The 24,839-nt window shown below is 45.8% G+C and overlaps 1 protein-coding gene across 1 annotated transcript in view; it reads left to right on the top strand.

Annotated features, from left to right (window-relative positions):
* Positions 1 to 20,503, top strand: part of LOC115077688 (vomeronasal type-2 receptor 26-like) — a 119,827-nt gene extending 99,324 nt beyond the window's left edge. The window contains exons 4-6 of the mRNA XM_029579979.1: positions 7,628 to 7,855; positions 18,703 to 18,826; positions 19,451 to 20,503. Of these exons, the coding sequence (XP_029435839.1) occupies positions 7,628 to 7,855; positions 18,703 to 18,826; positions 19,451 to 20,367 (1,269 nt within the window). The 3' untranslated portion in view covers positions 20,368 to 20,503. The remainder of the gene's footprint in view (positions 1 to 7,627; positions 7,856 to 18,702; positions 18,827 to 19,450) is intronic.
* The last annotated feature ends 4,336 nt before the right edge of the window (positions 20,504 to 24,839 follow it).

Genomic DNA, 24,839 nt, shown 5'->3' with positions numbered 1-24,839 from the left:
GGGAATGGTTTGCGGAGGAGGGTCCGGCGTGGGTGTGACATCATCGGTAGTGGCCAATGCTGGTTGGTTAGGAATGTGTCCTACACTCACCGTGTGGTCAGACGTCGCCTCCCCTTCCCCCACTGCCGAAGTAGCCCTCAAAGAACTGGGGGGACAGGACGGGGCCTTGCCTGCACTGTCGCCGACCCGAGCGCTCTGTTGCTGAACAGGGACCCCGCTACCCTTTTTCGGAGGAGGCTCGGTCACCTCCGTGCTACTACTGGACGAGGGGGGAGAAATGTCCACTCCTGGGGCGGCTCAGGCTTTCTCCCTTTTCCGGTGACAGTCTTAGTGACTGCCACCTCTAGGCTCGTGGGTACGGACTGGACGCCCACGTTCTCCATCGAAGGGTCGTGACCCTCCGAGGCTTGCTGAGGTGCGGCAGCTGCAGCAAGCTTCTTCTGCTTTGGAGGCTTAGCACGTGGAGCCGGTGGAACTTGTGGGGTTGACACCTCTCCCAGGGGCGGAGGTGGGGGGGTCCTGGCGTCCAGGGTGCCGTTCACGAGCTCAGCGGCTCTCGGAGGACCGGCTTCGGGGGCGACCTCGTGCCCTTTCGTTAGATGTCCTTTCCGCAAAGGACACTCCTTCCTTTCGTGGCCTACCTCTCTACATAGGTAGCACCGGTCCCCCATCGTGCTGTAGAATATTTTGTACGAACGGCCCCCATCCCACACAGGGAACCACCCCTCGATGCTCTCCGTGCCCCTGGGGAGTACAATCCACGCCTGGCGGCGATGCGACTCCACGTGCTTCATCGCCTTTTGTTTGAAGCCTAGGGGAAGGACAGAGAGGGCGGTTTTAACCTCCCCTAGGGAAGCAAGCTTGCGCAGCAGCCCCTCCTCGGTCAAAAACGGTGGCACATTGGACAGTATAATGCGCACCCCCTGGGCGTCTAGCGGCTCAAGGATGTGAAAGACATCGTCCACCACAATCCCGGTAACTAGGGCCGCACGAGCTGCAGCCAGGGTTCGAAGGTAGATCACTGCCTTTCCGCTTTCCCGGCTCGCGGAGTGCACATATTCCGCTCCCACTACCGCAGCCGCAGCCAGCGCATAGTCGCGAACGCTTTTCGCGGTCAGCATGCTGCACCGGACTGCATGCTTACGGCTCAGGCCGCACCTGCCCCCCACGATGACCGGCGAGGGGGCGGAAATTTGCCTATACCTAGGGTACCCGGCAGAATGGGCGGCGCTGGTGCCGGCCACAGCGGCTGCGTACGAGAGGCCTAATGGTGGAGGCGTGGCTTGGGTGGGGGCCTCTCGCACAGTCTTGTCTTTCCCCTTTCTCCCAGCCGGGGCAATAGCGACGAGACCTGGAGCGCTCGGGTCGCTGGGGCCCGGGGGAGGGGAGGTGGGCGGGACGGGCCAGCCCTTCGAAGTGGTAGTAGCCTGTACGGCGCTAGCTCCCGGTGGGGCGGGAAGGACGGGAGGCTCCGCAGTGGCCTGGGAGCTACCCACAGGGTCCTCAGCAGCTCCGGCTCAAGGAGGAACACCCGTGGGCTCGACCTTAGCGCTCTCACGCCGGGTAGGCTCGATATGGTCACCCTGGGGGTCAGTAGGGCTCGGCATCGGAGCGGTCTTCTTCTTCTTTCCGGAGCGCTCCGCAGCCCCAGGTGAGGGACGGGGCTCCTCCACGGTGGATACCTCGGGGGGAGCTCCCTTTGCCTCTGGTTGGTCACGGACAAGGGTCCACTGTACCCGCTGCAGTAGCTGAGGAACGGGGACATCATCCGGGTGGTGAAACACTTGAGAGGTCCCCTCTCCCGGACTCTCCGGTCCCTCATCTGAGCAGGGCGCTGCCGGTGGCCCCTGCTGGCTCCTTAACCCTACGGAGCTTGATAGAGGCTACAGAGTCCTTCTTCCTCCATCTCGCAGGCCCCTTCCTGGGCATGATGGCCTTGAACGTGGACCCTAGCCACTGGCGATGTAGGCGAATGCGCCCAGGGAAGGGATCACTGAGCCGTGCAGGGTTTCTGTAGGACGCAGTCCGTAAGTCCTTCCTAGGACCCTCAGCCCTCCTGGATTTCAGCTTGCCTCTCGGTGTGAACGAACAAACACGGAAGGGAGGGGAGGGGGAGGGGAAGGGGGAAGCAGGGTGGAGTACACCAAGCAGGGGAGGGGGGGGGGGGGGGGAGAAACTGCTCAAAACCCAGGAACTGCAGAGGAACCGTACGGAAGTGAAGAAGGTAGGCTGTGCACAGGCCACCGAGCACTGTGCACTGTGGAATAGCCTCTGGGGGAAGGGAGAAATAAAATGGAGGAAGGCAAAATGGGGGAAGGGGATTAAAGAAAACTGGGAACTAAAGAACAGAAAAGGGGACAAACACAAGCCAACACAGAACTCCAAAAAGGACAGACAACACCACAAACACACAGAACCACAAAGGGACAGACAATACTCAAATAACCCCCTCAAACAAGGAACCAACCACAGAGAAACAAATCACAAACTATAACCTATGCAAAAGCACAAGTGGAACTAACCACTAACCAAAGAAACTCAAAAGGAACTCTAAAGAAATACAACAAAGGGAAACCAAAGCAAAACTGGGGGAAGGGGAGAGGGACAAGCCCCAGCTACCCCTACCCCACCCTAGGTGCCTTGCTGGGCAAGTTCCCCAGCAGAAGTTTGAAAACTGGCTTACCGTGGGTGAGGCAGTGGTCGCAGCAACAAGTCCAAGTCCCAGGGGAAGGAAGGAAAGAGATTCTCCCCTGCTCTGGGGAGAAGAACCAGGGGAAAAGGCCCCTGAAAGCGAGCAAAAAAGGTTCCCCTGAAGGAGAGCAAAAAAGCTAGGTGCTCTCTCCTCGGAGAGAGCTCTGGAACGCACAGGAGGCGTTTGAGACAACCTGTACGGACTACAATAGCCAGAGTTCCAGAGCGGCAGTGGAAGGCTCGTGAGCAGAAGGAGGCTGAGGTGGCTGCTGAAGGTGATCTGGGGGAATTAGATTCAGCTGAGTCCATGCTGTGGGAAGGAGAGGGTGTGTCCCTGAGTGAGGAGGAAACGGAAGAGAGCGGTTGCTCTGAGGAGGAGGAGGAGGAGATGGACTGGGAGCTGCCTACAGAGGACTCTTCTTTATCCAGCATGGAGACAGAGTAAGTGGAGAAGTAATGTGACAGAACTGAGAGAGAACCTGTTGGGGGAAATTGTTTGTCTCACCTGTTTCTCCAAAAAGGCACTAACTAAAGAAGGTGCTGACTGAGTGGTAGAGGTAAAACATTACTTATAGCACAGCTGTAGGGGAGAAGGGGTGAGTTGTGCTGGATCCCAAACAAATAAAAGGCTGTTAGGGCCAGGATTAAAGCCCGACAGCAGACATTGGGATAAAGAGGTTCCAGGTTGCAGTTTTTATGTCACCGGACTATAGAAGAAGGATTACTGCACAACACTGAGAGAGAGGAATAAGCTGGAACTAATACTAAACTATTCTTTGTTGTTTTGTTTTGTTTGTTAACTCATGCCCTGTGGGGGAGGGGGAAAACTGTTATTCCCCCACTTGTGTGGACCTTGAAAAGGGCACTGGCTAGAGTGACTAGCCCTGTTAAGGATTCGGGCCTGTTTTGAAAGGCTTGCAAATAACCACATTGGAGGGTTGTCAGAGCCACTAGGATTACAGCAGACACCAGCAGTTGCAGCCGTGCTATCGGGATTGGAGGGCCTGCAAAGCTTGGGAGGAAGAAAATAAGCCCCGCCGGGGAGCCAGCTGGAGGAGCCCACGACAATATATGCACATATTTCAAATAGGGCACACATGTGGTGCTTTCAGGCTATTGACTACCAAGCACACATATATGTGCCTTGGTTATAAGGGTTGAAGCCATTTCATTACATGCACATACGTGTGTGCTCTATTTGATATGTTCATGCAGCTGTGTGTGCGAATCCTACTTCTGCCATGTAAGTTGGAGGATTTTACGCATGAGATAAGAATCCACTGTGAATTTGTTCTGGGCTGCAAGCTGGGGAGAGTAAACAAGAAGGTGAAAATGGTGATTTTTTTTTTTTTTTGCTTTGGAGTGCATAAGACAGAATGCACTCTGAAGGTTTGTGTATTTGGTTACTTGGATTAATAAAGCATTTTATACTAAAAGGAACATGCGATCACATTATTACCAGTTTCACCGGTTTGTTCCCAGTTCACCTAAACTAGGGATAGGACTTCCAAAGCTCCCTAAAGTATTTGTCTTTTTTCCCCCATTAGCCCCTAGCCATAAGAGCCTGCTGTCGAGTCTACATTTTTTTCCATCCATAGAAGTTGTAAAGTTATGAGACAGGGGACCCTGGCACATGCCTGTGCGCTTAAAGTTTAAATGCACACATCTATTGGCCTCCCCAAACACGCCAATACCCCATCCATTTTACGCTACTTTTCACGTGTGCACACTCAGAGATACGCGCATATTCTGCGATTCAATCCAATTTGTGCGCGTATCTCCCAGTTTGTGCACGGGCTGCACTAATTCATCTCACATCGTGATAAGTCATTCCATGACACAAATATTTATCACAGATTATGATTTTTAGCTACTCAATGTGGCATCTCAAAAATGTGCACATCCACATCCCCTTTTTATGGCACAATATTCGCACGATAAATATAGCAATCTGATGAACATAGGTCTTAATTTCTGGATGGAAGACAGAAAAGTAATTATAATAAACTCAGGGATTCTTACTTGGTTAAACACTATAATATTGCAGTTATCAAAGTGAGTAGCTCTTGCAGAAGCTCCCCTAGCTGGTGCACAGTTCTTTGCCATGGAATAAATCCCATAGAATCAGAAACAGAAAAATTATGGCAGAAAAGGTCCAAATAAGGTGCCTTTGGGGGGGAGGGAGTGGTATTTTACTTGTGAACAAAAAATGTCCTAACTGTGTACTGAGGCTGAAAAGGGAAAAAAAGTTGCATAAGTTTTACCCATTTGACTTGGGGCAAGGGCTCTTTGTAGATTTGATTGGTCTAGAGACCAGCACTGGGGAGCAGACATTAGCCAGTGTTTGCAGTTCTTTATGTGAGAGGGAGCTAGAAGGTATCTGAAAGAAAAAAAAGTGTCCTGCAGATAAATCTCAACTGTTCAGTTCCCTCCCTCCCCCTCTTCCCACCCACCCCTGGATTTACTTGACTTAAATAATCTTCCCTGGATTCCTAGTGATTAGAGCAGTGGGCTACAATCTAGAGACACCAGGGTTCACGTTTCACTGTCACTTCTTGTAACCTTGGCCAAGTCACTTTATGTTGCACTGTGATGGAAGGGAGTGCTAGGGGGCGCTCCCCAGCGTGGGTCAAGGTGTGTGTGTGCCCTTGTGGAGAGACGGTTCTTGTCTGGGAATTAGAGAACCTGGGACCTCCACTGGACCTGCATGCTTCCGTGAGGCCACTAACGCAATAGTGGTCTCTGAGTGGTCCTCCGACCACTCCAAGCCCTTTCTGACCTGCTGCTGGGTAACTGCAAGAAGTGTCAGGCCGGACAGAGGTTATGGGTGGATGGAGACATCTGGCACGGGATGAAGACTCAGGTGTTGAGGAAAACGAAGATTCATGCAAGGCAAGGCATGGTCAGGCAAGGCATGTCAAGACAAGGCAAGGTTAAAATCAAGTGGTTAAAAGTCCAAAACCTCCAGGCAAGCAATATCCCTCCGGCATCCTACAAAAACCCAGCTGGGCTGGTCGCAGACCACACAAGAAGGCATCAGAACCAAGGAAATCTAAGGACAAGATGGAACAGACAAGCAACCAAAGTCCCTCAGGCACCCTACACAGCCCAGTTGGGCTGGTCGCAGACCAGACTGAAGGACAGGGCCTGCCTAGGGAAGGGCAGACATCAGGCGTACGGACATCAAGGCAAGGCAAATATCAGGCTTACAGACATCAAGGCAAGGCAAATATCAGGCGTACGGACATCAAGGCAAGGCAAATATCAGGCTTACAGACATCAAGGCAAGGCAGACATCGGACACGGAAGATATCAGGAACAAGGCAGGTCTGACGAGGGACGAGAAGACTCCTTGGCGCCATCAGATGGAAAGACCCACCAGCGCCCTACACACCTCAGCGGGGGTGGTCGCAGACCACTGGGCCGCTACATGCCATACTTAGCCTAACTGGGCTGGTCGCGGACCACGAGGGGTGGGTCAGAGTGGTGCTGAGGACATCTGGAACATGGACGAAGACATCAGGGCTGGAATATAACATCAAGATACTGAAGACGTCAAGGCTAGACCGGAACATCAGGACACTGATGACATCAAGACGGAGACGAGGGATCCCATATGGAACATAGTGCCTTGGAGAAGCTGGGAGATGTAGAGTCCTAAGGAGGACTTGCTCCTTGTGAAGGCAAGTTGGAAGTGAAGACTGAGCTCTTTTGTAGGGCTCTGCAGGAAACACCCAGGGAGGAGCTTGCAGGTGGGGCCAGAGGGATCACTTCTCCTGGCCCTTTAACTCTGAAGAGGAGATACGGGCCTGCCACTAGTATGGCAGGAAGAGAAATCTGCAGGACTGGACAGTGGCCCTGCAGATGCTGAAGCAGGGAAGAGCCGGAGCTGGGCCATGCAGGCCCCAATGTGGAAGGTGGCTCTCCTGCTGCCCTAGGAGGACTGAGAGTGGCTCCCTGCCATAGAGGACACCGAGGACTGTGGCCTCTGGGCCGTGAAGAGGATGGCTAGCTCGCAGCAGCTCCTGCTACGTGAAGAACCCCAGCACAGCTCTTGCCATGCCGGCAAGATGGCAGCCACTGGCCATGGAGGTGAACCCTGGCGTGGCTCCTGCCATGCCGGTACAATGGTGGCCTGGGCCACAGCAACCAGAGCATCCATGGCTCCTGCCACAATAGGTAAGAGGTCTCCCGTGGTTCTGGCCACGGGAGGAATCGCAACCTCCATTGCCTCAGGTACAAGAAAGAAAATGTCAGGAAGAAGAAAGGATTGCTAAAGAGGTAAAGTGAGTTGACAAGACATTTTTTTCAGATACATCAGAGAAAGGAGAAATGTCCGAGGTAGTATAGTAAAATTGAAAGCTGACAAAGATCCATGTGTGGAGAGAGATGAAGAAATGGATGAAATATTGAACAAATATTTCAGTTCAGTGTTCACTAAAGAAGACCCTAGGATAAGTACTGTCACTAGTTAACAAGACTGTGGATGGGGGTGGAGTAGACAAAACTCTGTTTATAGAAGAGAAGGAATGGGAAGAGCCAGGTTCCATTTACCATTACTCGCTGTCTCCTGTCAGTCAACCAATTTGCAATCCACGCTATTACTTTGGTACCCACTCCCAAGCTTCTCATTTTGTTCAATAGTCTCCTCTATGATGTTAGATCTTTAGGTAATACAAACTGTACTATGGTGTTTATCACTACACTTAATCATTCTGAAATGCATGTTCTCTTACTGTAATACCTCGATGTGGTATCACATCTGTTCACAATTTTTAGGCTCATAAAAATGTGGGCTTACATTGGGTATATGATAATAGACATACAAAGGGTAGAAATGTGCAAAAGTTTGAATCAAGTGTGCAGTAGCACCATTTGCAATGGTTTCAGGTCTAGTCTGAGACAGAATTTTCTAACCTTTTATTTTCATTTGTAGCTCAACCAATACATTAAGGAGGTTCACTTTAAAACCCCTGATGGAGATGAGATCTTCTTTGATGAGAAAGGGAATGTGCCAGCTCACTATGACATCACAAACTGGTATCTGTTCCCCGATGGCTCATTCAGCATCAGCAGTGTTGGAAAATTTAATTTATCAGCATCAAGTGGCCAGCAGCTCTTTGTGAACCAAAGTGCCATCTTGTGGAATCCGTACTTTACTGAGGTTTAGCATTTTCTATTCTGTTCTCATTAGACTATGTATTACATTCTGTTTAAATAATCATATCATATTAAGATACCAGCTTTAAGTCAAATCATCATTCATGCTTTTCCAACAAGAGCCCAAAGCATGTTACAGGTTCTATAGCAGATATTTAAAATCCAATATGCAAAAACCAGAATAATTTAGTGCAGTAGAGGTTCAGATCAGAGTGCAGGTGATTGTCCAGAAGTATATCAGATATATCAGATTCTGTTTATGAAAACAGCAAGTTTAGTAGAGTGGGCCTAGGGTTTATATATCCATATATATTTATGGAGATTAGATTATACAGGATTAATGTTATACAGTGCTTCAGCCAATATGATATACCCATGAATGTCGGTATAAAAAAGTTGTTAAATAAACAAATAAATAAATACATAACTTTATGTTTTTACTAGAGACGTGCTTCGGGTAAAAATTTCAGTGTCAGGCTTCGTTTCTGGGCCCCCCTGCTGGAATTTCATCTTTCTCGTGGTTCAAGGTTTTTTTTTCAGGGGCCCAGATTTTCGGGTTAGTGCGTACTATCAGGAATTAACACGCGCTAACTCCCATTAGTGCGCACTAACGCAAAAATGAATTACTGTATTGGCCCGTGAATTAGGCAATTTCATTGACATTGCCTAATTCGGGAAAAACGATTGCACATCCCTAGTTTTTACCAGTTTTCAGAAGGATGGGAGATCTGGGATGAGTCTGTTTGGTGCTAGGGTATTTTATGTGGCTGGGGCTGATTCTTTTTCCGGTACTAGACTTGAGGTTTGTGCTCTGAGGGTCTTTTAGGGTACTGGATCAGGTAAGGGATTTGAGATGGGATTGTAGGTGGGAGGGGAGAGGGGAGAGGGAGAGGATTAGAAATTGACCATGTGTTTTCATTTTTCTGAATTTGAAGAGAGGATGAGTGGGTGGGGACACTCTTGGACTCTTTTGAGGGATGGAGGGGAGATTCGGCACTATGCCTGCCATTAATGTCAGTGATTTAGCAGGGTGGGTGTTGGGGAATGGGACTGGAAGCCCATAAGGATTTACAAAAATGTTATTTGCATCTTATCTTGCTGTTAGTTTGTCTGCAATTCAGAAAACAGTATAGGAAGATTTTATAGTTTATCCAAAAAAAAAAGGATTACCAAAATGGTGTTGAGTCTACACCAAAAGCCCTATGAGATATGATGTAGAGATCTAAAGATGTGCACCCTAGCATATAAATGAGAAAACATAGCATGCATCTTATTCATTTATTTAATGCTCATTAAAAGAAGGAACCAATCCCCATTTAGAACTAGTGACTCAGTCTCAGTTCAGAAATAGGGAGTTTTTCCTTCTATGAAAATAAAATGCATATATTAATAAGAAGTAGCTGTAGACTATGGGGTAGATATTAAAAACTACGCGCACGGCCTACATTTGTGCGCACTAGCTGGCATGCACAAATGTGCGCCCAGCCACGTGCATTTTATAAAATCCGGGGTCGGTGCGCACAAGGGGGTGCACACTAGTGCACCTTGCACGCGCCGAGCCCTAGGGGAGCCCCAAAGGCTTTCCCCGTTCCCTCCAGAGGGAACTTTCCTTCACCCCCCCCCCACCTTCCCCCCTTATCTTTATTGCCTGCCTCTGGCAGGCATAACTTGTGTGCGCCAGTCGGCTACTGGCGAGCGATCCCCCGGCACAGCAGCAAATGGCCACTGTGCCAGAGGCCTTGTTCCTGCCCCTGCCCCAGCCCCATCCCGCCCCTTTCACAAAGCCCCGGGACATACGCGTGTGCTGGGGCTTTGCGTGCATCGCCGGGCCTATACAAAATTGGCTCGGCGTGCACAAGAGTGGTTACGCATGTAAATCCTGAGGATTTACTCGCGTAACTCTTTTAATATTCATCCCATGCCTCCTACTGGCAGCAGTAGAAATGCAGCAGTGGAGCAGGGATGAGGTAAGGTCATACCTCCTTATGCTGGAGGAGCAGAGGATCTTTCCTAGTAGGCTGTTGAGAAGTGGTAGTTATGCTGGGAGAATCAATGGAGGTGATGACAGCAATATTTATTGCTCCATCATGTATTTTGACAAGGATATAAATCTCCAGTAGCTTTTATATCTATTGGACTGCTTGCTAATGGTGGGAGGGAAATTGGAGCTTTTGGAGAATGGAGCAATTGCCATATTGATTCCCTCTATTTAGCACGGTGTTTCTTCATGAAAAATTGTCAGATAATTGTAATTTTGGACAAATATGATTTAAAGTCAAGTTTAGTGCAGATGCACCATTGCAAATTATACACTACTTTTGCCCTATGAGTACAGACTGATAGAGACATGGATGACCAGCAATTGAAAACAGCTGGAACAAGTGAATCATGCCTAAAAATGAAGATATGGGGTAGATTTTCCACATGTACGTGTTGCGTCCATGTGCATGTGCTTCTCAGCACACACATGGATGAGCTGACTTTCTACCATGCGTGCATGGTGGAAAATCCGTGGGGTGTGCGCACATATGCACTGGAATTTAGAGATGTGAATCGGAACCTGAATCGGTTCAGATTCTGGTTCCGATTCACATCGTGTTTTTTTTTTTCGTCCGGCCTGATCACAGTTTTGTTTATTGGCTGCGCCTGAGCCAATAAACAAAAAACCCACCCGACCCTTTAAAACTAATCCCTTAGTTTCCCCCACCTTCCTGACCCCCCAAAAAACACTTTACAGGTACCTGGTGGTCCAGTGGGGGTCCCAGGAGCAATCTCCCACTCTCGGGCCATCGGCTGCCACTAATAAAAATGGCGCCAATGGCCTTTGCCCTTACCATGTGACAGGGTATCCGTGCCATTGGCCGGCCCCTGTCACATGGAGGGAGCACTGGATGGCCGGCACCATCTTTAAAAATGGCATGGGCCATCCAGTGGGTCGGGGTGGGTTTAGGGGTTATTTTTGTGTGCCATTTTTCCCGCCCTCCCCCAAAGCGATAAGAGAACCCCCAAGAACAATATCGTGGGGTTTTCCTATCGTTTTGGGGGAGCCCCCGATTTCTGATGATTTTGAAAATATTGACGATATTTTCAATTGTCCAAAGCCTGATTCACATCCCTACTGGATTTTATAATCCATGCATATATGTGCTGGCAGCATGCACAAGGAGGGGTTTGCAATTCCCGCGCAGCGACCCATTCAGGCCTTCCCCAGTTCTCTCCCAGTCTGCTCCACTTAAGGAGCAGACTGGGAGGGAATTCCCTATCCCCCTACCCATACTCCCTCCCTGTTCCCCTCATCTCCCCACCCCTTAAACTCTACCTTGTTTCCCTTTGTTTGACAACTTACTTCAGCTGTCGAGCACTGGCACCTGGCCGGCATGCGAGTCTTCGGGACAGCCATCAATAGTGCTGTCCCGGCCCACCTCTCCATCCAGAACATGCCACCCATTCCAGGAAGTCCGGCACTTGTGCACATACAGGCCTTTATGTGCCTGGCTAGGCCTCTTGGAAAATTCGCCCGGTATGCACGTGGTCCGGCCACATGCATAAAACCCGGATTTTATGAACGAGGGCAGTTTAAAATCCACCCTATATAGCATTAAACAAAATATCTTACCCTCTTGTAAAAAATTCATAGGGTAAAATAAACCTTTTTCCTAGTGTCTTCATTGACTCTCTTTGATAAAGCAGACATTAGGGACCTATGCTCTTTTACATGAATGTGCCTACTGAATAAATTGAGGCCTTTCTTTTTTCATTAAATCTAAAATAAAATATGCTTCCACCCCCTCTTCCTCAAATTTTTGCCTTTTTCATTTCAGCAAATAGCATATACTATTTTCAGAAAAAAAATCATGCCTTGAATAACTGTCAAAGTTTTGCATTGGATGTGCCATTTAACAGGCAACCATTTCAGTTGATAAAGTATTGGTGATATTTGATCATAAGGCCTTATGTTGGAAAGACATTGTGCTGCTGAGTTTTGTAGAAGCTGAAGTGGTCAAATAGTAGATTGAGGGAAACCTTGATATAGCGAGTTAAAATAATCTAATCCAGAAAGAATTACTGACTGAAGTATTGTGCGGAAGTGGTTCGGGTCAAGAAAAGGTTGTATATGTCTGAGAAGGTGACGTTTGTAGAAAGATGTTTTAAGTAATGTTTTGGTGTATGCGGTTAAATCTAACTTTGGATCAAGTATGATGCTGTGATTATGGACCTGTTTCGTGATATTGAATCAGAGTTACCTAGGAGAATGGACTCAGCGATATTGTTGAATTGGGGGTTTCCTAAAACCAGTTTTTCAGTTTTTGATAGGTTCAAACTGACAAGGTCATTTATCAAATTGCTTTATGGCATTTTCACATGTGTTAAGGCTTCCCCCATTCCCTACCCCATAGCCTGACCTTCCCACCTCTTCCCCTAGCCTTTCTGCCTCCTGACCCTAATCTAACCCCCCAAAAAAATTATTTCATCTTTTGGCCCTGCCCCCACCCTGCACAACCCTGCCCCGGACCACCCCTTTTGTAAAGCCCCATGACTTAGATGCATCCCGGGGCTTTATGCATGTTGTTGGGCCTTTATAAAATAGGCCCAGCATGCATAACCCCCTACAGGCCTACATTCTCTGGATTTACGCACATAGGGCTTTTCAAATCCGGCCCTATATTTTACACCTAAGATGGACAATAGCTGACAGATGAGTGTGAGGTATTTGTTGACTAGAGCGGCTGATAAAGCAGATCCTTGTGGAACACCTGTGTTTAGAGCGAAAGAAATGGAACAAGTTTGATTTATAAATATTTGCTGGGTATCTGTTTTTTTAAGTATGATTGAAACCAAGTATGCACTGTTCCGGATATTCCTAAGTTTTATAGACGAGTAGTAGAATTTGATGGTTTATGGTATCGAAGGCAGCAGAAAGATCTAGGAAAATGGAAATGTGTGAAGTTCCTATGTCAAAACCACGATGGATAATGTCAGTACTGGAGATTAAGAACATTTCTGTACTATAGTTGGGTCTGAAGCCAAATTGATATTGATCTAAGAGTGAGTGTTTGTCAAGAAAAGCTGTAAGTTTTAGAACAACTGATTCAGTTATTTTTGCAAGGAATGGTAATGAAGAGATAGGGCGGGAATCAGAAAAAATCAAGATTATTAGTTTTTGGGGGGGCGAACAGGAGTGACAGCAGTGATTTTTAAGCAATCTGGTAACGTACCTGTGACAAGAGATGAATTCACAATGTTGGAAATGGGTAGGGCAATGCCTTCTTTGATTGCTTTAAGAAGATTGAAGGAACATGATGAGTGAGGATGGGATTTAGATTTCATTTTGGAAATTATGGGGCAGATTTTCAAAGGGATACACGCGTAAGATACGCGTGTATCCCCTGAAAACCTGCCCCAAGCTCCCCCTACATGCGCCGAGCCTATGTTGCATAGATTGCCGGCACACACAAAGCCCCGGGATGCGCCATAACTCCAGAGGCCTTCCTGGGGGGGCATGTCGGGGGCGTGTCGCGGCCGTTGCGTCATCGGGGGGGGGTGTTGGGGCATTTTGCGGCCGGCACGTCATCGGGGGCATTCCAGGGGCATGGCCGCGGGCTCTGGACCAGACCATGGCGCGCCTGCAGACTGCCTGGCACGCGCAAGTTACGCCTGCCTCAGGCAAGCATAACATTCGCGATAAAGATAGGGGGGAATTAGTTAGGGCCGGGGGGCAGATTAGTTAGGGGAAGGGAGGGGAAGGTGCGGAGGGGGGGGGGGTGGAAGGAAAGTTCCCTCCGAGGCCGATCCAATTTCGGAGCGACCTTGGAGGAAACGAAGGCAGGCTGCGTGGTTCTGCGTGCGCAGGCTGCCGATTTATTCACAGCCTTGCACGTGCCGACCCCAGATTTTAAAAGATATGCGCGGCTACGCGCGTATCTATTAAAATTTGGCGTACTTTTGTTTGCGCCTGGTGTGCGAACAAAAGTATGTGCGGGCGTACTTTTATAAAATCTACCCCTATTTGTAAAATGTTGGTGCTGTCCACTGTTTCAAAGGATCCCAGGACTGTTGGTTAATGAAATTGGGAGAGATGTAGGAAAAGTTGAAACTATTTTATGGATTTTTGATTCAAAGAACTTTCCAAACGAGTTGCACAAATCAAAAGGAGAGCCTATTTTAGGATATATATGGTTTTTGATATTGTGGTTTGTAATAGACTTCATGATATTGAATAGGGTTTTTGGGTTATTATTAAATAATATAATATGTCTAGAGAAATAGGTTTTTTTGGCATTATTAATTGAAGTGGATAGTTTCCCATTCATTTCTATAGCCCTTTGAAGTTTTTGAACCATAAGAATCAATGCATGCAAAGTTAAGTAACTATAGCAATAAGCCCTTCCCTGTGAGTCATATATGATCTCACTAGCAGGACATGAAGTCAAGAAGACCATATATAAGACATATCACAGCAAAGCATTTTTCCAAGTAAGACAATTGGTGCAATCTGCATCAAGTGACACTAAGCCTATAGACTGAAAATATGCAAGAAGCACTGCACATTTCTTCTAAGGATGTTGCTGTGAAAGACACAATTTCAGCTCTCACAGAGTTTAATTTTCAATTCAAAAACATCTTTTTTTCTGCTGCTAGTCTGTGCTGCACTTATTTCACTCATCCCACTCTGATAGTGAGCAGAAAGAGGCAGTCAGCGCCAGCTAGGAGTAGCTCTCAGTTAATGATTTTTCTCTCTCCTTAGGGAGGGGTGGAAGCAGGATCTGGGTTTGGGAGGGAGAGAGTGGGAGGGTTGCTGCATTACTTTTTTCTCAATCTGGGCAGTGGGCGTCTGGACAGCAGGCACCAGTCCAGTAAGGTGAGCACCATACAGAGACTGTGTTGCACTGGAAGTGGACACTTGGCCTGGTGCAGGTTTGGTACGGCCCTCTGGTCGGACCCAGAGAGCGCCTGCCACCAGGAGGTGGAGCACAGGAGGCTAGCTGGAGCTTTGCCAATAGCAACCCAGGGTTTCCGCAGGTTAAGCCCTTGGGTACCTGGGCCACCTGGTCTTAGATGGGCCTCACAGGGTCTCCTGAAGAGGAAGTGCAGGGGAGTGCCCACCACGAACAAGGGTGCGCAGTCAATGTCGAAACAGGATGGTCCGGAGGTCACGGAAGGCCGAAAGAGAGTGTCCGAGTGGATAGCAAGGACCAAGGCCAGAGTATCAGTCCAGAAAGGTCAGCCGAAGCAAGGGTCAGTACTAGTGATCAGTCCAGGCGTAGTCAAGTCAGTCAAAGGGCAGGTTCCAGGCAGTGATCAGACGTGGTCATTGGACAGGCAGAGGCCAGATGTGGTCAATGGACAGGCAGAGGTTGGTTCCAGGCAGCGGTCAGACATGGTCAGAAGCAAGCAATGGTCAGTACAGTGAGATCAGTCCGGAGGGTACTACCAGGGACCGAAGAGACACTGGAACAGGAGACGCTGGAACAAGAGACACTGGAACAAGGCAAACTAATACACCGAAATGTTGACCCGATTGCCAAGGTGAGGGACAGGAAGCAGGGACTCGCCTTAAGTATCCGGCTTAGGTGACATCATCGGGAGGTGCCCCCGTGGGTTTTCCCGCCTTTGGCCCTTTAAAGGGCTGTACATCGGCCGCGCAAGCACCTAGGGGTGGGGCCGAGGACACTGATGATGCGGGGAGCCGGGGACGCCGTGAACTGGCTGTGGTCACGGAGGAGGAGTGCCTGGAACTGGTAGAAGGAGTAGCGAGGTGAGCAAGGCCGATCGCAGTATGAACGCGGCTGAGGTGCACAACAGACTGAGGAATATAGGCTCCTGCTTTTTAATTAAACTGGAGCGGTTTGTCCCTCAATCAGAATGAAGAAATACAGGCAGAACTGAAACATGCAGATGACTATTTTCATGTTCTGAATGTGGTAATTATTTCAGAAGGCAGAGAGAATGAAAGTTGCACATGAAAATCAACCTCACAACTTACCAAGAAAACCACAATGAGGGGGAAAACCATTCTGAATGTGACTAAAGTTCCAATCAGAAAATCAATTTCACAAGGAACCCAGAATTCCCACCAATAGCAAAATCAAGCTCAAGTAGAGAATAGGGATGTGAATAGTTTATCTGACGATTGAAAATATCAGATGATATTTTCAATCTCATCAGATATCGGGGGGGTGGGGGGTCCCTGATAGCAATAGGAAACCCCACGATTAATTTTGTGGGTTCTCTTATCATTATGGGGTGGGCGGGAAGAAAGGGCACTTACAAAAACACAGCCCAACCCTTTAAAATTAGTTCTTTAGTATCCCCCCACCCTCTGGACCCCTCCAACCCCCCAAAATGTTTTTTTAAGTACCTGGTGGTCCAGTGGGTGTCCCGGGAGCGATCTCCCACTCTCGGGCCATCGGCTGCCAGTAAACAAAATGATTCCGATGGCCCTGTGCCCTTACCATGTGACAGGGTATCCGTGCCATTGGCCGGCCCCTGTCACATGGTAGGAGAACTGGATGGCCAGCGCCATTTTTAAAGCAATTTTCTTAACTGGCAGCCGACAACCCGAGAGTGGGAGATCGCTCCCAGGACACCCACTGGACCACCAGGTACTTAAAAAAAAAATTGGGGGGTTGGGGGGGTTGGAGGGGTCCGGACAGTAGGGGGATAATAAAGAACTGATTTTAAAGGGCCGGGCTGTGTGTTTGGGTTATCGGCTCGGCACAGCCAATAAAAAAAAAACCAATGATTGGACTGCGGGAAAAATAATTTCCCGATACTCCACAAATCTGAAACCGGAATTTTGTATCATCCGAAAATTTGATAACTTCACTCTTCGTATTCCTTTCCAAATCATTTATATATATATATATATATATATATATATATATATATATATATATATATTTATATTTATATTGAAAAGAACCGGTCCAAGTACAGATCCCTGAGGCACTCCACTGTTTACCCTTTTTCATGAGAAAACTGACCATTTAATCCTACTCTCCATTTCCTGTCTCTTAACCAGTTTGTAATCCACGAAAGGACATTGCCTCCTATCCCATGACTTTTTAGTTTTCTTAGAAGCCTCTCATGAGGGACTTTGTCAAATGCCTTCTGAAAATCCAAATACACTACATCTACCGGTTCACCTTTATCCACATGTTTATTAACCCCTTCAAAATAATGAAGCAGATTTGTTAGGCAAGACTTCCCTTGGGTAAATCCATGTTGACTGTGTTCCATTAAACCATGTCTTTCTATATGCTCTACGATTTTGATCTTGAGAATAGTTTCCACTATTTTTCCCATCACTGAAGTCAGGCTCACTGGTCTATAGTTACCCGCATCACCCCTGGAGCCTTTTTTAAATATTGGGGTTACATTGGCCACCCTCCAATCTTCAGGTACAATGGATGATTTTAATGATAGGTTACAAATTTTAACTAATAGATTCGAAATTTCATTTCTGAGTTCCTTCAGTACCCTAGGATGCATACCATCTGGTCCAGGTAATTTGATACTCTTTAGTTTGTCAATCTGGCCTACTACATCTTCCAGGTTCACAGTGATTTTGTTCAGTTCGACTGACTGATCACCCGTGAAAACCATCTCCGGAACTAGTATCTCCCCAACATCCTCATAAGTAAACATGGAGCAAAGAATAAATTTAGTCTTTCTGTAATGGCCTTATCTTCCCTAAGAGCCCCTTTAACCACTCAGTCATCTAATGGTCCAACCGACACCCTCACAGGTTTCTTGCTGCAGCAGTCAAAAAAGCAAACAGAATGATAGGAATTAATAGGAAGGGAATGGTGAATAAAACAGAAAATGTCAAAAGGCCTCTGTATCGCTCCATGATGAGACTGCACTTTGAGAACTGTGTACAGTTAAGGTCACCACATCTCAAAGATATAGTTGCACTGGAAAAGGTAAAGGCAACCAAAATTATAAACGGGATAGAACAGCTCCCCTATGAGGAAAGTTAAAAGGTTAGGGCTGTTCAGCTTGGAGAAGAAATGGCTGAAGTGTGAAATGATAAAGGTCTTTATAATGATGAGAGTTCAAGAACACATAAATGTGAATTGGTTATTTACACTTTTGGATAATAGAAGGACTAGGATGTACTCCATAAAGTTAGAAAGCTGCACATTTAAGACTAATCAGAGAAAATTATTTTTCATTCAGTGCACAGTTAAGCTCTGGAATTTGTTGCCAGAAGATTAGGTTAGTACATTTAGTGTAGCTGGGATTAAAAAAGGTTTGGATAAATTCTTGGATGAGAATTGAATTAATTTCTATTAATCAAGTTGACTTAGGGAATGGCCTCTGCTATTACTGGCATCAGTAGCAAGGGATCTTCTTAGTGTTTGGATACTTGCCAGGTTCTTGTAGCGTCATTTGGCCTCTGTTGGAAACAGGATGCTAGGTTTGATTGTCCCTTGGTCTGACACAGCATGGCAATTTCTTATATTTTTATGTTTTTATGATCTGATGTGCATACATTATAATTGAAAATGTGCCCCTACTCCAACCTTTAATGCCTGTCCGTAGTTTGCATAATAGAACACACAACACTGTGTTGAATGTGAATATTTATATTTACTGAGCTGGATAATTTTTACATTTATACATACACAAAACTGTTTTTGTTTTTTCTTCATAAATGGCTTTGAATATCAGTTCCCAAATAGGAATAAGAAAATAAGAATTCAGGGCTTCATTTACTAAGATATTTTGCCATAGACTCAAACTGGGAAAAGAATCCTCATTAAATCTGGCCCTTAGTCACTCAGAAAAAGAGGCAAAAGCTAAAGATGGAATATGAATATATTTCTCTCCCTTTTATGTCCTCAGACTCCACACTCTGTGTGCTCTGAGAGTTGTGTTCCTGGATACAGAAAAGTTCTTCAGAGACTGAAGCCGGTCTGCTGCTTTGACTGCATCCCTTGCTCTGAAGGAGAATTTTCCAACACAACAGGTAGACAAAATACGGTCTATCATATCATGCCTATATATGGAATAACCCCACCCAATCTAAACAAATACAGATGTGCACTTCAAATATACGAGCAAACAACATATACTAGATACATCCACGGATTTCTAGTTAAAATACAGACTATCATCATGCGTAAATATGGAATAACTCCACTCAATACACACAAATACAGATGTGCACCTACTACAAATATATACATACAAACTCAATAGCAAGCAACATATACTAGTAGATACATCCATGGATTTCTAGTTAAAATAGGGTGATTGTTTATTATCATATTTTTTCTTAAGTGTAATGTAATGTTTCTGAATTAGGAAAACTTCAATTTGCAAAGCATAATATATGGGAAATTACTTAAAGCATAACTATATCAAAAAACAGGATATGTTTTGCAATGAAAGCACAAATAAATAAATAAACAGAGAGACTGATGGAAAGAATTTGATAGCAGATCTATAAAATATATTCTTCATGTTTCAGTATTTCTTTAATTTCCATTTGGACATAATGTTGAAAATCCTTGCTCATGTTTCCCTTTTCTTAAAAACTCTGAATTTCTGGAACAACATGTATAAAAATAAAAAATATTGTTTTCTATAGATGCAGAGAACTGCATGAAGTGCCCTGATAATCAATGGCCCAATGAGTGGAAGGATGGGTGCATCCCAAGAGTTGTGATCTTCCTGTCCTATGAGGAGCCCTTAGGTGCAGCTTTGGCTTCCATTGCTATTCTCTTCTCCATCATCACTGATGTAATACTGGCAATCTTTATTATATACAAGGACTCACCCGTAGTGAAAGCCAATAACCGGGATCTCAGCTACAGCCTCCTGATCTCCCTCATGCTGTCCTTCCTCTGTTCCTTGGTATTCATTGGCCGTCCTGGAAGAGTGACCTGTCTGCTCCGGCAAGTTGCTTTTGGGATCATTTTTACAATTGCAGTTTCTTCTGTTCTAGCAAAAACCATCACTGTTGTCATTGCCTTCAATGCCACCAAGCCCAGCAGCAAGCTAAGGAAGTGGGCAGGGACAAGAATCTCCATCTCTCTAATCCTTCTATGCTGCTTGGTTCAAGTTGTGATATGCATTGCATGGCTGCTCATCTCTCCACCATTACCAGACTATGACATACAGTCTGAACCTGGGAAGATGATCCTACAGTGTAACGAGGGGTCCACCACTGCATTTTATAGTGTGATTGGGTACATTGGCTTCTTGGCTCTGTTAAGCTTCATTGTGGCTTTTCTGGCAAGGAAGTTGCCTGACACTTTCAATGAGGCCCAGTTTATCTCATTCAGCATGCTGGTGTTCTGCAGTGTTTGGGTCTCCTTCATCCCAGCGTACCTGAGCACCAAAGGCAAATACATGGTGGCAGTGGAGATCTTTGCCATCCTGACTTCCAGTGCTGGACTGCTGGGCTGTATCTTCTTCCCCAAGTGCTACATTATTCTGCTCAGGCCTGACCTAAATACAAGGGAGCATTTAATTGGAAAACAATATTCTAAGAAACCTAAATGACAAAGGATTTCTTCTAAATGACTTTTGTGTTTATATCCCCTCAAAATATGAGAAGTACTTTCTAATTTAATCAAAGTAATTTTACTTTACAGTTAATATATCTTTGATTTTCCACAGGAGGAAAGTACTTGTGCTATTTGAATCCCTTTTTCACTCAACTCACAAACTCTGGAATTTGTTGCCAGGGGATGTGGTTAGCGAAGTTAGTGTAGCTGAGTTTAAAAAAGGTTTCGATAAGTTCTTGGAGGAGAAGTCCATTACCTGCTATTAATCAAGATAATTTAGAAATTGTAGCGGCCTGGGAGGGAATGGGGAAGGCCGCGGGCATCGGAACGCGCAAGTTGCACTAATGTGCACCCCCTTTCACGCGCCAACACCCAATTTTATAACATGTGTACACTGGTGCACACATGTTATAAAATTGGGCATCCATGTGTGCGTGCCGGGTAGCGCATGCACATGGATGCCCGCGTGTGCCTTTTAAAATCTACCCCTATGTGAGCAGTGTTGTGTCAACTAGTCAAAAAAATCCACTTGCGCCTTGACACCAAACACGAGAATGTAATAGACTGAGTAAGGCAATTAGTTTCCACAGTCGGAAAGATGATAGCACTGGTCAATAACTTGATGGAGGGAATGGAAATGTCTCTCATTCAAACTACTCAGTGCTTGGAAATTTTGGAATAGGCCCATAAATTCACTTGCAAGAAGTCTGATGGCATCGAAAATCTGAAGTGTAACAACAATTTGCACATCGTAGAAATGCCAGAACATGCTGAAGAGAGTGACTCCGCTGGGTTCCAGCAAAATGGATTCCTTTTGCACTCAAAATGAAATATAGGAATGGGCAGTTAAAAATTGTTTGGACCCATATGGCCCTGGTGCCAGCCTCAAAAGAAAATGACTATCCCACAACCTTCATACTGAGGCTTCATAACTACAGTGACAAGAGCCGCATCCTGTAAGCTAGCCGCAGGCTTAAGGAGATCATTTATCAAGGCTGAAGGATCTATTTTTTTCCAGGATTTCTTGATGGATTTTCAGATAAAATCTCAAAGCTTTGCAAAGAAGGATCTGCAGAAGAGAGGTTTAATGTGCACATTGTTATATCTGGCAAGGCTTGGGTTCTATCAGAATAGCATGAATTTGATATTCAATGACACAAAAGCAGTCATGCAATTTGTGCAGCAGCTTGAGATGCAGGAATCTGGAGCCCAATGAGCTGTCCCAATTCTCTATGTCCTTTTCTCTTATCATGCTCTCTTTATACTGTATACTGTATGAATGGAGGGGTTTAGTTATGTGCTCAGTCATTAGCATTGGAGAGGGGGAGGGGGGGGGGGGGAGGCTGCCACAATCTAAGACACAAGGCTCAGTAGTTAAAAACTGTGGAGGGCTGAGAGAGGGTGGGTCGGATTTCTCTGGCCATTCATTTTCTCTCTCACACCACTTCAGGGATTAAGCTGCAACTCACTTGGGGTCATGGACATTTGGCTTAGCGAGAGGGGAGATGTGTTAGAGATATGAGTTTTATAGTGTGTGGGGGGGGGGGGGGGGGGGGGGAGAGAGAGCAGAGGAATCCAATTTGCAATGGGGAATTGTTCTTGGGGCTTCTTTGTAGGTTTTCAAGTGGATGGTGCAGGGTCACAGGGATTCATTCACCCAAAAGCATGAGTGGGGAGGGGTGGAGGGCTGGGGAAAGGAAGGTGATGTGGGAGGTGCAGGGCAGGGGAAAGTGATGAGATGGCTATGGATAGTCCCCTGCCCTTCCTTTAGGCTGAAGAAGATGCACACAGTGTTGACCTTTTATTATTTTGGGGTGGTTTGGGGTTAAATAGGTGCAAACTTAAGATGGCACATCACTACATGATGGAGGTCCACATGGTGTTTGTGAATAAAAATGGATACTGGGGCAGCTAACGATCCTTCCTTAAATGTAAGGGGATTCAGAACCTTATTTAAAGGGAAAATAATTGTGAATTTTTAGAAAACAAAATGAGAAAAGATCACAATATTACAGGAAACTCAATGCAAACAAAGCATGTGGAACTCCTCTGTAAATGTGTGGGGCCGGTTTATTCCTCCTTCTGTAACTTTGAGTAGAGAAGAATGTGTCCTAGTTTATGAGGCCTTTCCTCTCCATCTGACCAACATAAGACCATAAGAACATAAGACATTTCCATACATTGTCAGACCAAGTGTCATCAAGCCCAGCATCCTATTTCCAACAGTGGCCAATCCAGGCTACAAGTTCCTGGCAAGTAGCCAAACATTAAGTTGATCCTATTGTACTGATGCCAGCAATAGCAGTGGCTATTCTCTAAGTCATCTTAATTAATAGCAGTTAATGGACTTTTCCTCCAAGAACTTATCCAAACCCAATTACACTAAGGGGCAGATTTTCAAAGGGGTACGCGTGTAAGATACGCACGTATCCCCGAAAACCTGCCCCAAGCTCCCCCTGCGTGCACCGAGCCTATGTTGAATAGGCTCGACGGTGTGCACAAGCCCCGGGACGCGCGTAAGTCCCGGGGCTTCGCTTGGGGGAATGTCGTGGGCAGCGCGGCATTCAGGTGCATGTTGGGGGCGTGACGGGGGAGTGGTGCTGGCCCAGGGGCGTTTCAGGGGCGTTTCGGGGGCATGGCCGATGCCTCTGAAACTGCTCCCGGGCCAGGGAATGGCGCGCCGGCAGCTGGCCGACGCAGGCGAGTTACGCCTGCATCGGACAGGCGTAACTTTTATAATAAAGGTAGGGGGGTTTAGATAGGGCTGGGGGGTGGGTTAGGTAGGGGAAGGGAGGGGAAGGTGGGGGGAGGCGGAAGGAAAGTTCCCTCCGAGGCCGCTCTGATTTCAGAGGGAACGGGCAGCGCTTCTATTAGGATCTGCCCCTTACTGCACTAACCACATCCTCTGGCAACAAATTCTAGAGCTTAATTGAGCACTGAGTGAAAAATAATTTTCTATGACTAGTTTTAAATGAGCTACTTGCTAACTTCATGGAGTGCCCCATAGTCCTTCTATTATCCGAAAGAGGTAATAACCAATTCACATTTCCCGTTCTATGCCTCTCATGACCAAATCTTTAACAGACCCAGTAGGAAGATTTGTTGCCTTAGAGTGTGCTATTTATGACTTGAATTTTTTTTAATTTTATTTTTCATAAATTTCCAAATTATAACAAGCATACATCTTGCTAGGGTAATATAGTACATCCAAAAGTAAAGTCATTTATAAAGAAATGTTGTTACAATATTGTGTACAAAAATAAAGGAAATAAAGGAGAGGACAAGAAAACAGAGCGATTAATTAAAGAAAACAATACTTATAGTAATTCAGGTTGCCATGTATACAAAAACCTTATCTATTAGCAGACCACAATTATGTTATATCTGGGTATGAGTTTCCAAAAAAGTTTTCAGATGTTCAATTTCAAAGAAAACATAATTAGAATTATTATAAATAACACATTTGCAGGGATAATGTAAATTGAACTTCGCTCCGAGTTTTATAACATCTGGCTTAACTCAAGAAATTGTTTTCGCATTATTTGTGTGGAGCTTATCAGATCTGGATATATCCAGACCTTGTGGCCATAAAATAACGACTGCCTATTGTGAAAAAACATTCTTAATATGTTATTACGTTCAGATGCGAATGCAAATGTCACCAATACTGGTCTTCTTTGAGCAATATTAGTCTCAATAGATGATTCAAGAATAGCTGAAATATCTAACGAAGATGACTGAGATGGATGATCCCTCTCTTCCTGTTCTCTTACATTTTCTTTTGAAACTTGTGGAAGATAATAAATCTTAGTAATAACAGGAAATGCTGATTCAGGAATAGCAATATTTTTAACATATAGCTTTTAAAGAGATCAAGTAGAGAGATCATTCTTATTTGAGGAAAATTTAATACTCTTGTGTTGCAGATCATAGAGGCATTCTCCAGACTTTCCAATCTTCTATTAACTATCCTTTCCAATTTTATCAAATTCTGAGTTATTTTTTCAGATTCAACAAGCCTTTTATCAATATCCTCTATTTTTTGATTATATGAAGACAACAATGTTGTGTTAATCATAACTTGATTTTTAGTGTCCATAGTAGTTTGTGAAAGTGTAGCTAGAGAAGACTCAATAGACTTTAATGCCCCACAAATGCCTTCCATAGTAAAAGGTGAAGTCATATATTTTGGCAATTCAGTCTCCACAACCATTGGAATCTCTTCACCCATACTCATAATTGCGCCCTTTCCCCTATCTTGCTGTGATGTTCCAGGGGTATCCAGTCCTAATTCCACTCAAGGATTTTGTTCACTTTCAAATTTTTTTCCTTCTCCTGTATCCAAAGGCTTCCAGAACCCCTTCTCCACTCCCAAGGGATCTCAATGTTGCAGTGCTTCTAAACTTCCCTGAACTTCCACAGGGTTTGGCGCTGGCTCTGGCATGGAACTCAACGGTAGCTGGCCTG

Source organism: Rhinatrema bivittatum, chromosome 16, assembly GCF_901001135.1.
Source record: "Rhinatrema bivittatum chromosome 16, aRhiBiv1.1, whole genome shotgun sequence".
In the NCBI taxonomy this organism is placed as follows: domain Eukaryota; kingdom Metazoa; phylum Chordata; class Amphibia; order Gymnophiona; family Rhinatrematidae; genus Rhinatrema; species Rhinatrema bivittatum.
Note: the sequence above shows the minus strand (reverse complement) of the source record. Positions and strands in the feature narration are given on the sequence as shown.